The sequence below is a fragment of the Mesoplodon densirostris genome, chromosome 12 (assembly GCF_025265405.1).
Source record: "Mesoplodon densirostris isolate mMesDen1 chromosome 12, mMesDen1 primary haplotype, whole genome shotgun sequence".
In the NCBI taxonomy this organism is placed as follows: Eukaryota; Metazoa; Chordata; class Mammalia; order Artiodactyla; family Ziphiidae; genus Mesoplodon; species Mesoplodon densirostris.
This window is the reverse complement of record NC_082672.1, coordinates 84923535-84941804: the sequence shown is the minus strand read 5'-3', so window position 1 is coordinate 84941804 and position 18270 is coordinate 84923535. Positions and strand designations below refer to the sequence as shown.

The 18270-nt window shown below is 43.1% G+C and overlaps 1 protein-coding gene across 1 annotated transcript; it reads left to right on the top strand.

Moving 5' to 3' along the window:
- The first annotated feature begins 317 nt into the window (after positions 1-317).
- Positions 318-5712, top strand: HTR1B (5-hydroxytryptamine receptor 1B). The gene has a single exon (XM_060114493.1). It carries the CDS (start codon positions 1562-1564, stop codon positions 2759-2761), a length of 1200 nt encoding a protein of 399 aa, XP_059970476.1. The 5' UTR covers positions 318-1561; the 3' UTR covers positions 2762-5712.
- The last annotated feature ends 12558 nt before the right edge of the window (positions 5713-18270 follow it).

The window sequence follows — 18270 nt, the reverse complement described above, 5'->3', positions numbered from 1 at the left end:
GCAGTTTTTTTTCCTCTCCTTTCCTGTCGACTCACAGTTAAAGGGGAGGGATTAAATGGAAAGCACAGATTCCTCAAATCAGATATGAAAAATTAGTTTGTATTGTACCGAGAGTTTATGACTCGAATCCCGAAGTATAAAATGCAGTATTGGCCATTTCCTTCTAAGGCGATATTACTGGCGCCTCCTTCTAACTTGGGTGTGGCCCGCAGGGCTGGATAAAATTCCAGAGTGGAGAGGTCAGAGACTGCGGCTGGCTCCACCTAGCGCTGGCCGGGCCTGCTGGGGTCGGGGGTGGGGGTGGGGGTGGGGGGGACGGTGCTTCGGAGCCTAGTAAGGGACCTAGTAAGGAGCCTAGTGAGGCTGTGCGCGTGCCCGCGGCTGAGGGTGCGAGTGTAACTGGAGGGGCGTGCAGCAAGCTCGGAAGAAGACAAGCATGGACAGGACGCCCTCATCCCCATTCCGGCCAGAACCGCGGCTCCCGGGTGTCCGGATTGGGAGAGGGGCCAGGGGATGGGACCTGGAGAAGACGGCGATAGGACCCGGCGGGAGCTTCCTTGGCGGGGAAGGGAACCGGGCGGGAGGACAGGAGGGAGGGAGAGAGAAAAAGGGAAGGTGATGGGGAGCGGGCGTGGGCACTCGCCGCGCGGACCGGCTCCGGCGGGCCGGACCTGGACTCTATAAAAGGAGCCCAACCGCTCCGCCACTCACACGCGCCTCCCGGACCGGCGTATGCCGCGTCCCTGCAGTTCCCCCAGACACCTGCCCCTTCCCCGCCCGCCGCGCCAGGTCCCCCAGACCCGTGCGCCCAGCGGCATGGCTCCGAGCGGCGCCCGTGGGACCGAGGTGGCGGCGGCGGCGGCGCGGCGCGAGCAGCCGCAGCCCCAGCCCCCGAGTCCCACCTCTTGCGGCCCCTTCTCCGCGGGGCAGCTCGCCGGAGTGGCCAGCGCGTGAAAAGAAGGGCGGGCAGAGCTCCGGCGCGAGGCGCGGCGCGGCGCAGCGCGGCTCCCAGATTTCACCCCGCCCAGCCCTGGCGACCGCGGCCGCCGCAGGAAAACTGCCCCAGCCTGGGGAGGAGGGCGGGAATGCAAGATCAGGACCCCTCGCTGGCCTGCACGCTTCGGTCTCGACAGCTAGGAAACTCGTGCGGGCCGAGTCTGCAGATCCCGGAGCGCCCGTGTTAGGAGACGCTTAGCCCCGAGCAGCTGGGGTAAGACCTCCCACCTGGCCGCTGCGCCCTCCCCAGACAGAACCACAGCCTCCTCCTCTAGACGCCCCGGTGGGAGCCGGAGCTCCCGGCAGCGGGGCTCTGTGGACCAGCCCTTAGCGACCCGGGGCTAAGACGGGGCGTAGAGAGGAACAGCCAGAGACGCGGCGGCAGCGACGGGCGCCCCGAAGTGCAGGGGACGCGCCCGCCGGCCTCGTCTGCCTCGCCCTTGACCTCTAGGTTCACCTGGGAACCTGGTTGGAGGAGTAATTGAGGAGCCCACGGATCCGACTAGCCACCAGGGGACAAGACTCTGGTCCCTTCAGCGGTCCTTTCCTCCTCCTCGTCCGCTCCATGCCCGAGAGCTGCGCTTGGAGAGACATGGAGGAAGCCGGCGCTCAGTGTGCCCCGCCGCTGCCCGTGAGCCCCCAGACGGAGCTTTCGCAATCCAACCTCTCTGCTGCTCCCTCCCACAACTGCAGCGCCGAGGGCTACATCTACCAGGACTCCATAGCCCTGCCCTGGAAAGTAGTACTGGTCATGCTGCTGGCGCTCTTCACCTTGGCCACCACGCTCTCCAATGCGTTTGTGATCGCCACTGTGTACCGGACGCGGAAGCTGCATACCCCCGCCAACTACCTGATCGCCTCCCTGGCGGTCACCGACCTGCTGGTATCCATCCTGGTCATGCCCGTCAGCACCATGTACACGGTCACGGGCCGCTGGACGCTGGGCCAGGTGGTGTGCGACTTCTGGCTGTCCTCGGACATCACCTGTTGCACTGCTTCCATCTTGCACCTCTGTGTCATCGCCCTGGACCGCTACTGGGCGATCACGGACGCCGTGGAGTACTCGGCTAAAAGGACTCCCCAGAGGGCGGCGGTCATGATCGCGCTCGTGTGGGTCTTCTCCATCTCCATCTCGCTGCCGCCTTTCTTCTGGCGTCAGGCCAAAGCCGAGGAGGAGGTGTCGGACTGCGTGGTGAACACGGATCACATCCTCTACACTGTCTACTCCACGGTGGGCGCTTTCTACTTCCCCACCCTGCTCCTCATCGCCCTCTATGGCCGCATCTACGTGGAAGCCCGCTCCCGGATTTTGAAACAGACGCCCAACAGAACCGGCAAGCGTCTGACCCGAGCCCAGCTGGTGACCGACTCCCCCGGGTCCACGTCTTCGGTCACCTCCATTAATTCGCGGGCTCCGGACTTACCCAGCGAATCGGGGTCTCCTGTGTACGTGAACCAAGTCAAAGTGCGAGTCTCCGACGCCCTGCTGGAGAAGAAGAAACTCATGGCCGCTAGGGAGCGCAAAGCCACCAAGACCCTGGGGATCATTTTGGGAGCGTTCATCGTGTGTTGGCTACCCTTCTTCATCATCTCCCTGGTGATGCCTATCTGCAAGGACGCCTGCTGGTTCCACCTGGCCATCTTTGACTTCTTCACGTGGCTGGGCTATGTCAACTCCCTTATCAACCCCATCATCTATACCATGTCCAACGAAGACTTCAAACAAGCGTTCCATAAACTGATACGCTTTAAGTGCACAAGTTGACTTGTCAATTGCAGCGGGGTCGCCTAAGCGGCCTTTGGGGGACCATGTTGTGTCTGGTTCCACAGGTAGGTCGACTCTTTGACTGTTACTGGGTCGGAGTGAGGCTCTCTCTTCTGAGCAAGGGCAATGGATCCTGAGAAGCCAGGACAGCCCTGCGAGAGCTCTAAAGGAGAACTGTCCAAACAGCTGAGGAGGGGGCTCACTTTCTCCCCTCAAACCCCAGTTTCAGCACCGACCCTGCCACAGCCCATCGCAAGGGGGGTTGCAACTTTCAGAAAATCGATGATGGAAAAGGGATCCCTGCCCTGCTTTGGTGTCATGGATGATGCCCTCTAGAACCAGAAGTACTTGTAGTTCTTGTCTGGAGCCTGTCTGAGACATGATCTACATACAGCCTGGTAGTACTTGAACTAGACACTAATACCCTGTGTCCGGGGGGAGAACTTTGTTTTACAGCTTCATTTAAGAACAGTTACTTTGGCATCCTTCAGTCTTCGTTCAGTTTTTGTTCATTTAAACTTGGTTGGAGAAACTTGTGGATTTGGTGCTTCAAACCCTATGTGTGGCTTGAAGAGTTAACAGCAAAATTCTGATGTTAAGATCTCTATTTTTATTATAATTGAAACTATATGGGGTGGGGGGGTGGATGGGGAGCATTAAGCTGAAAACCAATGCCTATGATTGTTTGTTGTCTGCAGATCTGTAATTTTTTAATTCCTGTGTAGTGACTGTCAAACCTCATTCCTTAACAACTCAAACAAAGTGTTACGTGTGCTAGTGCCAAAGTCTGCAGATTGCTTTTTCCTCCTAATTTCATGTACCTGTCGTTTTACACAATTAAATCCCCAGAAATGGGGGATATGATGGGTGACTCAACCCAAGCTGCTGCTATATTTCTTATTAACGCCACTGATGAAACTGATGGGTATACGATATATAAGTTCCTTTGCAAGAAAAGTATTTTTAATCCCAATTGAGTGAGCTATGAAGGAGACATGTGAGATAGGAATGGTTCTTATACAATTAAGGAATGGTTGGCAATCGGAGGATGTATATTTTGACTTGTAAAAAATCTTAAATGCATGAGACTTTTTTCTGACAGTCATTTGCACTCTCCTTCCCATCTGTAATTCCTTTGTGTGCTAACATATAAAGTAACCAAGAGAACTAGCTCCTTTCTCCAAAAATCTTCAAAACAGTAGAACCCCTAAAAACCATGTTAAAGATAAAAACCTGTTTCTTTCCCCTTGCTATTGAAGTTTGAGTAGGAACAAAGATTATTAGAAAATGACATGCATGGACTTTCAGAAAGCTTAGAGAAGCTAAAATTGAGCCTGTTTTCCTGTAACTCATAGAACCAAACCTCAGACTTACTGGGCAACCAGGGAACTAACAAGCTTTTGAACCTTGGAAATTTGTCATTGACCTGACACATCAATGAATATACATACTATCAGTAAAACTTTAAATTTATCTCTTTTTTTTTCAAATTCCAAAAATACTTAGTTGTTATCTCAAATTCACTCTGAGGACTCCTCCCCGACACAGGGCAAGATCACACACTAATAGATGAAATATGCATGATCTAAATAAAATGGAGTAGCCCCTAAGGATTACCTGCATGGAAAATGAATGTCTGTGGAACATTTATTATGCCAAAGAAGATTCACACTCCGTTCTTTAGAGAGCTTTCTGCAGGTGATACCTTTTGTCTGCAGAAACAAGTTGTCTTTGTAAAATGGATTCACTCCCTGCTTGAAGCTCCCCAGTCCAGACTGTCAGACAATAGATGTATTGAGCTGAAGTACACTGCTTCCCTGCTGTGCAGCCCTTTACTCTGGCATAATGACTCTTGAAAATATCCTATTCAAAGATTCACACGTAAACTAAGTACAAAAGAAAATTTTGATCAACATTGACAACTGTCACTGGAGTAAGAAAATTGCAGGCATTAGGTAATCCTAAATTTCTGCTGTATCCCCACGTCTCTCTGTTCATTTTTTTGTGACATTTCTCCTATGGAGAAATCTAGCTTACTACCGAGAGGACTGTGCACAGAGCATGATATTTATTTTTATGTTATCAATATGTTTGTTAAGGCTTTTTATTGGGCCTAAGAAGCAATTAAGCCAACTTCTAGGAGCCTAAGAGGGCGAAATTAATTGAACCAATAGCCATTTACAAGTGATTTCTTTATAGGGCACCTGCAATGATGGTGTCCTCATATTAACAAAACATGGTCAATTTAGTCAAACGGGTTGTTTGCCACTTATAGATGACCTACCTAAATTTTTGCTTGACTATTTGGCTGAATTGACTGGATTGGGGGCATACTGTATGAAGTAGAAGCTTGTAAACCCGTGTAGTTATAAGAGATCCAGACTTCTCATCCAACATTGCACATGACTATGCAAAGTGTATTTTTCATCCTAGGGGTATGTAGTTAAGACTGTTAAGCGCCTTTTCAGTTACTGCTGCCTATAGCATAGTATGGCTTTTTTGCAGAACATTATATGGGAGATGGAAATATTTAACCGGCATAGAAATGAAAGTATATTTTCATTGGCTGTGGTAACAAATAACATTTTCCATACTGTTGAACTGCACAAGATTTCACACAAATATATGAATGTATATTCATCCCCAAATACCAATATTGTCTTGTGTTTCTAGGAATGTTAGAGTTTCCTTTCTAAGAATGGACACTGCACCTATGAATGAACAGTTATTGACTTCAACACTTTTTCTACAGACCAATCTTCATTCTTCCTCTCTATTATCTTAGTATTATCTTCTTGCGTCAGGAAACCCTGAGTGGACTGTAATTCACTCAAGCAGCAAAAGCTCAGATTTATGTGTATTTGATGGAGTTAATGTGACTGCAAATTGCCTTTTCCACCTTTCAAAAAATGTGTCATTGAAAATGAAGTTTAGGAAAATAATGAAATAAAAGTCCTTTTTTGTGTTCTAAAAAGCATTGGGTGGTAATTCTATTATTATGGAAAGGCTGGTTCACTGGATTCTGGGTTGCAATCAGGAATTTGAGCCTCGAGAGAGAAAAGTTGATGATAAATGAGACTGTGGTGCAAATACTGCTACAATTTGAGGGATCTAGTTTATATCTGGAGGAAGAATTTAAAAGGAATTAGACAGAGTCTGCAAAGAGGGCAAGTCAGTTCCACTATCCCAGGGGTTTTCCAGATCAGCATTCTTAGAAGGAATGTTTAGTCCCTAGGCTGGGGAATAAGATTCCAAGGCACTGCATGGTGCTTGAAATACAGAAAAAGGAAAAGGAGGACCTGAGTTAGAAGCAGCCCTGGGGGAGACCTAAGAGGAGGAGACCAACCTACCTGAACACTGGAGAAGTAGACAGAAAACATAGCTTTTGGAATCGGTTCTAGGTTTGAGTTACACATAGAGCTTGTTATCGCTGTGTGGTTCGTGATTTGCTGCAAAGGCTTAGAGCCTATACACGTAAAGTGCTTATCAAGATTCCTAACACTTTTGATCTCTCAGCAGATGATACTTCTTCCTCTTTAGCCATGATTTTGTCACGGCCTTCTCTGTGGATGCAGGGCACCTGTAGCCGAGAAAACCTTGAGGGCTATTTGAGAAAGGTTGCACTGGGGAAGACCAAACTAGCCCAAATGGGAGAAACCTGGCTAAGCTAGAAGCAACTGAGGCTTGGGGCCTTTCAGACTTACCCCCTGGGCTGGCGACACACAGCCAAGAGGCCGAAAGGCAGCAGAAGCTGTGGCTCTGGTAGCCCAGAGGAAACTGCTGAATATATCATTTCCTGTAGCACCCTGTCATTTTTTTTTTAAGGGCTTCAAATGCTTGGCTTGCTTATTTGCTTATTTATTTATTTACTTATTTGCTTATTTGCTTATTTATGGCTGTGTTGTGTCTTCCTTTCTCTGCGAGGGCTTTCTCTAGTTGCGGCAAGCGGGGGCCACTCTTCATCGCAGTGCGCGGGCCTCTCACTATCGCGGCCTCTCTCGTTGCGGAGCACAAGTTCCAGACCCGCAGGCTCAGTAGTTGTGGCTCACGGGCCTAGTTGCTCCACGGCATGTGGGATCTTCCCAGACCAAAGTTCGAACCCGTGTCCCCTGTATTACCAGGCGGATTCTCAACCACTGCGCCACCAGGTAAGCCCCTCTCAGTCATTTTTAAACTCTCTTTTCTCTTTATTGTCTAGAGATTTCCAGTTGTTTCCCAGACTCCAAAGGCCCTCACCGCTTCCACGTCTCTCCTCAGTGTCTCATTTTCCACTTCTCTGCTTTTTTCTTACCTATGGAAAGCCATGATAATCAATGATAACGCATTGATCTCATATGGTTCTTATTTTAGCCATGCAGGGCTGATTAGGTAGCCGAGGGTTTTTATATTATATCAAAGGAAATTTTTGACCGAAACGAATGGGCAAAAGCTTTCAACTTGGGGCTTCTACTGGAGTTTTCAGATGAGAAGAGGCCAGTAGGAGAAGGGGGCGGGAAATGAGGCTTCCAAACCCTTTCTCAAAGCCTATGCTTGAACAGTCCACCAGGGGGCAGAGCGCCTCTGAATTGCGCAGAGGACGCAGGTGCTCACCGCTCACAATCTGACTCCCTCTTCCTGGACCCTGCAAATGGTATCAACTTCTCTAGACTCTGAACATGAAGCTCCCTGAGCCAAGAGATAAGGGGTTTATCATTTATTTAAAAGAGCAGCTTTTTCAGAACTGAAAATTCAGGCAGAGGATTCCTAAAGTAAAACTAAAGTTTTTTCTTTATATTTGCAAACTTAGTTCTATTTTCTTATTCTTCTCTTATCCTGAAGTAATGCTAAAATCTTAGTGCTTTAAAACATTGTGACCTTTGATTAATGTGACATTGGATGAAGTCAGACATTAGAATACACAGAATTTATATGCAAAATAGAGAGAACAAATTATTAAACTCTTTCATCATTATGATTTTTCTCATCACTGTGTTTTCTTTTCAGAATTTCATTGGCTTGAAGTTAATATATCCATAGTTCAAAGGTAGAACACTGCCATCTACCATTTAAAGAGAGGGTTGCTTTTTTTTTTTTTTTTTCCCCACAGAAGTAATGTGTGTTAGATGTCAGTTTTTCCCAGAAGGCAGACTTTCCAATCTGTGTAATTGTGGCATTTACTTTAAAAACAGGTGTTTATAAATGTGAGTACAATCTTATGTATCACAAAAATAAATTTCTGTGTTAGAAAAGAATCATATATAATGAGAAAATAAGTGAGGTTAATATCATTGCCATTCTCCTTAACTGTTACTCCCTAGCATTTTTACTGTCCCCAATGGGGAGTTTTCTATGTGCCATTTCACACATGTGTCAGTTAAATTAGAGTTTCAAAGTCAACATCCACATCTTGGGATTATACTAGGATTTCCAGTGCTCCCTGAGAGAGACCCAGTCCCTGGAGTTGGGCCAGATGACAGAGAGATTGTCTTAACACCATTGCAAGTATAGTTTGTAAAAGAAAATGCCCATTTCTTCTGACTTATTTGCACATTTTTCAAAAGATAGGGGAAACGCTTTTCAAAACTGCAAACTGGAAATCTATATAACAAGAATGATCTTATATTTCTTGTACCTAAAGTGAACAGATGGTGATATAAGGAGACATTTATGGCAAATGCTTAAAAGAATCTACACATGGCTTGTTTAAATGATGCATGAAGTCATGACTCACATCCTCCCTGACTCTGTAGGAACATTCCACACATTAGCCTCTGACTGGTCATCCCAGGTTGGTATAATCAGTTGAAATTTCAGGCTGTCTTTTGCTCGCAAGTGCGGTGGTGGGACTGCAGTGATAGAGCAGGCCACAAACGGTAGGTTACTTGGTCCAGAGGCTGTGTCCAGGGTACTTTCTTTTTTTGACGTCTTTATTGGAGTATAATTGCTTTACAATGGTGTGTTAGTTTCTGCTTTATAACAAAGTGAATCAGCTATACATATATCCCCATATCTCTTCCCTCTTGCGTCTCCCTCCCTCCCACCCTCCCCATCCCACCCCTCCAGGCGGTCACAAAGCACCGAGCTGATCTCCCTGTGCTATGCGGCTGCTTCCCACTAGCTATCTATTTTATGTTTGGTAGTGTATATATGTCCATGCCACTCTCTCACTTTGTCCCAGCTTACCCTTCCCTCTCCACGTGTCCTCAAGTCCATTCTCTAGTAGGTCTGCATCTTTATTCCTTTATAAAAAAAGATTCTTCATGACCTTTTTTTAAGATTCTATATATATGTGTTAGCATGTGGTATTTGTTTTTCTCTTTCTGACTTACTTCACTTTGTATGACAGACTCTAGGTCCACCCACCTCACTACAAATAACTCAATTTTGTTTCTTTTTATGGCTGAGTAGTATTCCACTGTATATATGTGCCACATCTTCTTTATCCATTCATCTGTTGATGGACACTTAGGTTGCTTCCATGTCCTGGCTATTGTAAATAGAGCTGCAATGAACATTGTGGTACATGTCTCTTTTCAAATTATGGTTTGCTCAGGGTATATGCCCAGTAGTGGGATTGCTGGGTCATATGGTAATTCTATTTGTAGTTTTTTAAGGAACCTCCATACTGTTCTCCATAGTGCCTGTATCAGTTTACATTCCCACCAACAGTGCAAGAGGGTTCCCTTTTCTCCACACCCTCTCCAGCATTTATTGTTTGTAGATTTTTTGATGATGGCCATTCTGACGGGTGTGAGATGATATCTCATTGTAGTTTTGATTTGCATTTCTCTAACGATTAATGATGTTCAGCATTCTTTCATGTGTTTGCCAGGGTACTTTTGTAAACACACCTGGTTGTGTCTTGTAAACTCATGTGCTAATCGAATTTGGGATAGTGTGTGTAGATCCACACCTCCCCCCCTGTGATTCACCAGCCCATTCTTGGCTTGTTGAATACTCTCAATGGGTTCAGCACCGGGCCGGTCTGCTTTTGTGGAGAAGCAGTTGTATGGTTCTTCATCTTTCCATCCTAATCTTGCCCAACCTTAAGGTCCCAGAGTCCACTCTCTTTTCCCCTTTCTCTCAGAGACTTTCCAATAGAGTATAGCATGTCGGGATAATCGCACATGGGGCGCTTGGAATCGGATGGCATGAAGGTCCCCAACACTTTGGTAGAGTTAAAATGCAAGAGTGAGTGTTCGAAATCAGAAAGACGAGTTTAAATGCATGTTTTGCAACCATGAGCAAGCTCCTCTACAGACGTAATCATACGCACCTTTATGTTTGCAGGTAAAAATTAAATGGGATAATGCAATTGGTTTCACCCTTGACTGCATATTTGATTTATCAGGAGAGCTTTAAAAAGACCTTTGCTCAGACTGTCTCAGACTAATTAAATTATGTTATCTGGAGTAGGGCCTGATAATCTTGTTTAAAAAATTCTCTCTGGGTAATTCTAATGTGTGACCAGGGTGAGATACACTGAGAATAATTATATGAAACTCTTAGAACAATGCTTGGCACATGCAGCATCCTTGGGTGTGAAAGGGGTCCCTGAATGATATAGAAAGTCAAGTGGAATTGGTTTTTCACAGTTGTGCTTCTTGAAATTTAATGAGCATGAGTCACCTGGGTTAAAATGCAGATTCTGATTCAGTAGGTCTATGGTGGGGCCTGAGATTATGCATTTCTGACAGGCTCTCAGGAAACACCAATGATGCTCATCCATGGACCACACTCTGAGTATAACAGCTTAGTTATAGAGTATCTGTCATTTCCTAAGGATATATATATATATATATCCAAAACAAAAGCAGCATAAAACTTGCAGATGAGAAAATGTACTTTTTTTTTTTTTTTTTTTTTTTTGTGGTACGCGGGCCTCTCACCATTGTGGCCTCTCCCATTCGGAGCACAGGCTCCAGATGCGCAAGATCAGCAGCCATGGCTCACGGGCCCAGCCGCTCCACGGCATGTGGGATCTTCCCGGACTGGGGCACGAACCCGTGTCCCCTGCATTGGCAGGCAGACTCTCAACCACTGCACCACCAGGGAAGCCCAAAAATGTGCTTTTTAATGTACAATACATTGTTTTCCTGACTTGTTTACATGGTATTCATGTCTCAGCTTTATGAGATGTTGAATGCTTCCCCTTACATGCTTTCCCCCAGATGCTTCAAATCCTGTCTCCCCTAAAACAAACAGCTTACTTCTGGATCTTGATCAGCAAATCATGACTCTCAGATTCAGTCCTTTGTTTTTACATCACTTCCAAATAAGGGCTTTGTCTTCTGTTAAAAAAAAATAAAATTAATTAAAAATACAAAACAAATGATAAACAACAAATAAAAGAAAGAAATAACAATTGTGAGCATATGGCAAATGGCATGACTTCCTTGTAATCTATTTCACTTAGTAAGCCCAGTTGGATTCCGTCTGTTAACACACACAGACACGTACACACTTACATATTGTATAGAGTTCATCTTCTGTAAACACAAGTAACTATATAATCAAAGGTGAAAGCTCTGTGCTTTCCATCTATTATATTTTATTTTTATGATAGTTTAGACACTTAATATCCTAGAGCAGTGATCTAGCAGCCTTTTGATTCCAGGGAAAACCCTTCCCCATTTTTTATTCCCAAAATATTTTGTGATTATTTTTTTCAGTGACAGTAATTTAAACGATTTGTGAGAAATGTTTGTCAATTTCTTGGTACCCACCCATTCAACTGGAGACACTGTTGAGTTTCCTAAGCCTAGGTTGGGAACAAGAATCAAAGGATACTCCACAAAGGATCCTGTCTTTTGTTTATTATTTATTTATTTGTTTGTTTGTTTGTTTGTTTATTGCTTGAGTGTTTAAAATGAAACGAATAGTGTCAGTATCCAACTAGGTTTTCATTCTACATTACAAAACATAGTTCAAAGTCTTGCATCTCTTCCATGTGTAATCCTGATGCTTAGACTTGGATTCCAGACATGTTGCTGGGAATTTAACTGCTTCTCTTTAAAAGAGATTGGGGGGCTTCCCTGGTGGCGCAGTGGTTGAGAGTCTGCCTGCCGATGCAGGGGATATGGGTTCGTGCCCCGGTCTGGGAAGATCCCACATGCCGTGGAGCGGCTGGGCCCATGAGCCATGGCCGCTGAGCCTGGGCGTCCGGAGCCTGTGCTCCGCAACGAGAGAGGCCACAGCAGTGAGAGGGCTGCATACTGCAAAAAATAAAAGAGATTGGGGAGGAGGAAGCATTATTGAGAACTTACTCTGTGCCATGTACTTTAAATAACCGCCCTCCCCCATTAGACCTTATAACACTATCATGAATTGGGTATTAGTTTTTTATGTTATCATCATCACAATCATTATCATGAACAAGGTATTACAACAATTTCATCCAGTTCTGTGATTTAGAGAATTATGGCAGCAGCCCCAGTTGAATAATTTGTATCATTATACTTGGAAAGGAGATGTATTATCAGGTCTGTTTCAGTTAGTCTTTGAGAAGAGCATCTTCTAAATGCTAATCTGAAACAGTAAAGTAGAATAGAACTTTAAGGGTTTATTTGTAAGTTCAGTGTTGTGTCTAGGGAACAGAGGTTTCCTTCTTGGTCTCCTCCCAAACTCTTGTCCCTCCCTGTCTGACTACAACCTTGACCAGCCAGGGAACACATTGTGGTCCCTGACCTCTTCCAAGGGAGTTGGTATGGATAAAAAGGTACATTTAAACTGCTGGATTTGGCAGTATTAAATATAAATGCTTTGGCTATGATGAGTAATGCATGGCAGGAGGTATTTCCCTTTTATGGAAAGTTACTGAGCTATATACATATGTCAAAAACTTGGGTACTTGAGACATATGCCTATTTTTACATGGAGTCAAATTTCTGAGTGAAAAGTAAATTCAGGCAAGTAACAGGATATTTTCAGGTATTAGGGTTGTTTTCTCATTATATAGATAAAACTTTTTAATTAATGCTATTTTTTCTCTGTTTTTAAATTGTGTGTATTATTATCACAGCCCCTCTTTGCCAAGAGCTGTCCCTTTCATTATTTTCCTCTCCCCTCTGTATCTCTCCCCAGAATTCTAAAACACTACCACTAACAACAAAAGCAGTAAATCCTGGAGACAAAAACTTATCAGTATTCACAAAACTGACATAAAACCAAAACACTTAGACTAGACATAAAAGAAAAAATTTGCTTCCATCAAGGAGCAAACATTACAATAGTGAGTATGGGCTGTGGAATCTCCTCTGTTTTGGATAAAAAAGATATATAAATTGGAGAAAATTCTGCCCCAAATACTTTTTGCCCTATGTCTTTGAGTATCATCACCCATTTTTAGTTGAAACAAAAAATACACAGCATAGAAACTTTGGTAAATTTAGAATTAGAATCTAGACCTAGGCTGACCTTGGCTCAAATTCCAGATTTACCACTTGCCAGTTCTGCAACCTTTACCACACTGAGCATTCATTTCTTCATGTGTTAATGTGGGCCAAATAGTGTCTTATCCACAGATTTGTGATGAGGATTAAACAAGCTGCCATGTTGGCAGTGCTCCGTCCAGAGAGTGCTTAAAACATGGTAGTTGTTGACTGGATTCCCTCTGTTCAGACAGAATAAGCCAGGTGTCTATCCAGAGACCATGGAATTTTGAGTCAGAAAAACTGTTTAAACTTCTGTTTTTTCTCCTTATTAGTATGCAGTTTGGAACATGCTATTTAATCTCTGTAAATGTCAGTTTTCCTATACCTAAAATAGGGCTAATATGTCCCTCTTGAAAAGATTTTAAGATTGCATTATATCATAAGTGCAGACATCTGAGACAGTTCTTGGAGCAATGTGATTGCTCAGTAGAACTTAGTATTCTATTCTGTCAGCTTCCTTTCCTGTCTTTAGGAGCGAGGGTCTGATATTATATGCTATGCTTCCGTGTTGGTAAAATCCCTTTTATTGTTTTTCTTTCTCCTGAGGAGGAAAAAATATTTTATTACAAGTTCTTCAAATGGAAGACTCTTTAAGCCTGATGCAATCAATCTAATAGACACTAGACTTACAACAGCACATATAAGTTACATGTAAGATCTCGGGCCACTCAGACATCCGAGGAAGGAAGTTGCCAACATTGTAGTTCTGCTGGAAACCATGAATGTTTTGGACCATTCATCATTGTGATCCCTTTTATTGTTGAAAGTGAGAACTGTACAGACTTATGATTTGGCACCCGTTTTATTGATGCTATTGCAAATCAATTATATGCTGGGATTTAAGAGATTCTAGAAAACGTACCCTGTTTCCTGCCTGATGTTTCTTAATTAAGGATTCATTTCCTTTGTTTTAAAATATAAATACTTCTTGAAGTTTTATTACATTCCATTAGCCATCAGTCCTTTACACCTTAATGTAAATGAGTTTCCGAGTGCTGTAGATTGTTGGAGCCCAGAACATTAAAATAATCTGATTTTTGAATATTAGGGGATAAGAAAGGACTAGTTTTGAGCTATAACTCAAATACTTCTAGATAGACAAAAAAGAGTAGCAGCATGTCACAAGCAGTCATGTGAGGGCCCCAGGGAAAGAGTGAAATTTAAGAGATTATTGAAAACAAAACTTACCTTCTTTATAGTTTTAGTTAACAGTATGGTTGCATTTTGTACTGTATATTTCTGTAAGATTTTTGATTATTTTAGATACCACGAGCATTCAAGTTTGCCAGAAGAAAAAATAATTTGGGATGGTAAATATATCACTGTATTTAGCTAGAAAAATAGAACTGAGCACATATAAGCTGTCTTGCTGTGCTTCTTAATGCTCACTGTGGGTTTCTCCATATTAAAGGTGGCTGGCTGGTGTGTATTTCTAAGAGGAAAGACTCTGGCAGACACATGGAGGGGGCTTTCCTGGCCTCATGTAGATGCAGCCCCAAGTACCACAAGTATCTACTGAGTAGCTATTTGTCCACAATAACCCAAACCACTGTCCAGAAGCAATGAAATAATTTTAAAGATCACTTAGTCTGCATTTAATCAAGTCTGTTTTCATCTTTGACTCCTTGTGTTACTTGGTGATATTCATAAAACACAGATATTTGCTACAGCAACTGCCGCAGTATAACACAGCAGGGTGGATGGACTGGCCAGATTATTTTCATTCACGAAGGAGCTCCCTCCCCTACCTTTAAGAAGTGATATCTATGACCTATTTTAGATCAAAAGAAGGAACCGAAATAAGACAGGTAGGAGGGGCAAATACAAAGTATAACCAAGATTCACACTTCCACAAACAAGAGGATAATCACAATTACAGAGATTCTCCCCAAAGAGTGAGGGGTATGAGCCCCACATCAGGGTCCCCAGCCCAGGGGTCCTGTACCAGGAAGACAAAACCCCAGAATGTCTGGCTTTGAAAGCCAGCAGGGCTTGCATATGGGAGATCCAGAAATCTGTAGGACACAGAGACTCCACTTTTAAAGGGCAAACACAAAATCTCACATGTTCTGAGTTCCAGTATAGAGGCAGTAATTTGAAAGAAGCCTGGGTCAGATACATCTGTTGATCTTGGAGAGGAAGGAAGCCACTGGGATACCCCCTGGAGACAGAGATGCTGACAGCAGCAATTTTTAGGGTGCTCATTCTACCACAAGGACACTCCATTTCAGTGTCCTTTCTCTAGCTGGTTAGTACCAGGGGGTTACCTTCCTACCAGCAAGCCAGCAACAGTCCTTGGAACCCTGGGCCAAGCAGCCAGTCATGCCAGGACCTGGACCCATCCTCCGGCAGGCTGGCACCAGCTCCAGGACCCACCAGTCCCTCAGGAAGCTGCCTCAGGACACAATCCTGCCTACCAGTGGGCTGACAGCTGCCCCAGCCCTCGCCCTCCACCCCCAAGCCCTTTATCAGCCATTCCAGGACACAGGCTCACCTACTAGTGGGTCAGCAGCCACTGAATGAGGCAGGGCCTGGCAGCCAACTAGCCAAGGGCCAGCCCCACCTACCAGCACATGCATAGTAGTTGGCTCTGCCACTATAGAAAGGTGCATACAGCCCACATAGAGGGCACCCCTAGAGCGTATAACTCTAGTGGCCAGAGGGGAGTGAGCTGCTGGGCCCATAGGACATCTCCTACATAAGGTCACTTCTCCAAGATTAGGAAATGTAACCTATCTACCAAATACATAGAAATAAACACAGAGAATTACACAAAATGAGGTGGGAGAAGAATATGTTCCAAACAAGAGAATAAGACAAAACTTCAGAAGAACTAAGCAAAGTGGAGACAAGAAATCTATCCAATAAAGAGTTCAAGGTAATGATCATAAAGATGCACAATGAACTCAGGGAAGAATTGATGAACACAGTGAAAAGTTTAACAAAGATTTAGAAACTATAAAGAAGAACCATACAGAGCTGAGGAATACATTAACTGAAATAAAAAATACACTAGAAGGCATCAACAGTTAATTAGATGATGCAGAGGAATGGATCAGTAAACTAGAAGACAGAGTAGTGGAAACCACCCAAGCAGAAAAGAAAAAAGACTTTTAGAAAATGAAGATAATTTTAGAGACTTTTGGGACAATATCAAGTGTACTAACATTCACATTCTAGAGGTCCCAGTAGAAGAGAGAGAGAAAGAGGTGGAAAACTTATTGGAAGAAATAATAGTTGAAAACATCCATAATTTGAGAAAAGAAACAGACATCCAGGTCTGAGAAGAACAGAGAGTCCCAAGCAAGATGAACCCAAAGAGTCCACACCAAGATACATTATAATTAAAATGGCAAAAATTAAAGGTAAAGGGAGAATCTTAAAGATAAAGGGAGAATTCTCAAAGGATTGAGAGAAAAGCAACTAGTTAAGTACAAGGTAATTCCCATAAGACAATCAACCAACTCTTAAGGAGAAATTCTGCATGCCAGAATGGTGTGGCACAAAATATTCAAAGTGGTAAAAGAAAAAACACCCTAAAAACAAGAATATTCTATCCAGCAAGGCTGTCATTCAGATTGGAAATACAGATAACTAATTTTACACACAAGCAAAATATACAAGAGTTCAGCACCACTAAGCTGGCATTATAAGAAATGTTCAAAGAATTTCTCTAAGCTGAAAAGAAAAGACCATAACTAGAAATACAAAAATTACAAAAACAAAATCTCATAGGTAAAGGCAAACATACAGTAAATGTAGTAGATCAACAACTCATAAAGCTAATAGGGAGGTTATAAGACAAAAATAGTAAAATCATCTATATCCACAATAAGTAAAGGGATACACCAAACAAAAAATGTAAAATATGATGTTGAAAACATTGAACATGGGGACAGTAAGTATGAAGGGTAGTTAGAATGTTTTTGAACTTAAGGGACCATTAACTTAAAATAATCACATATATACACAGGTTATTATATATGAAACTCATGGTAACCACCAACCAAAGCTATATAACAAAACTATATAACAACAACACAACAAAAAGAAAGGAATCCAAACGTAAGACTAACTATAGTCATCAAATCACAAGGGGAGTGAGCAGGGGAGAGAGCAGCAGCAGAAGAAGAAAGGAACAAAGAATAACTACAAAATCAAGCAGAAAACAATGAACAAAATGGCAGTAAGTACATACCTGTCAATAATTACCTTAAATGTAAATGAACTATTGCTCCAATCAAAAGACATGGAGTGGCTGAGTGGATAAAAAATCAAGACTGATATATATGCTGCCTACAAGAGGCTCACTGCAGATCTAAAGACACACACAGACTGAAAGTGAGAGGATGGAAAAGGTAGTCCATGCAAATAGAAATGAAAAGAAATCTGGGGTAGTGATGCTTATATCAGATAAAACAGACTTTATTTATTTTCAAGATTAGAACACTTGTTTTACTGGGAAAAGTTCATATTGAAAACTACAATTGCTCACTCTTACAACTTATAAAATAATAATTTGATATATAAAATGGATTGTTTTCATTATGTAAGTACAAACGGTAAAAACAGTCCATATGGTGTATCATCTATTTGCCATTCAGATAAATCTCACATCCCTGAATTCTCCTGTTGTATGTTTTGCATCATATTTTTAAAATCTCTTTGTCAAGGAAAACCAGGTTTTTAACTAGATTAAGTTTTTGCTTATAGTTGCAATCTATTAGAAGCTGTGTCTATATGAATAGAGCCCAGTCAAAACTAAGATAAAAAATTCAAGCCATTTCTTCTCTTTAGCCTTTTTTAATGTTACTTTTGTTATAGGAACCAACCACTGATGCTTTACTGAACAGCCTAATCCTATTCATCAGTCATGACCAGTCCATCTTTCAATCTGGTACTAAATACACACATACACATACACACACACACACACACACACACACACACACACACAACAGTACAGATTTATTAGTATAGCATTTTCCCACACTCCAACCCTATAAACTACTTTAAATGAGAAAATTTTATCTTAAAATTTTACTACTTAAGGAGGCCTTGCCACTGCAACAGGCTATGGCCATGAAAAAATACTTT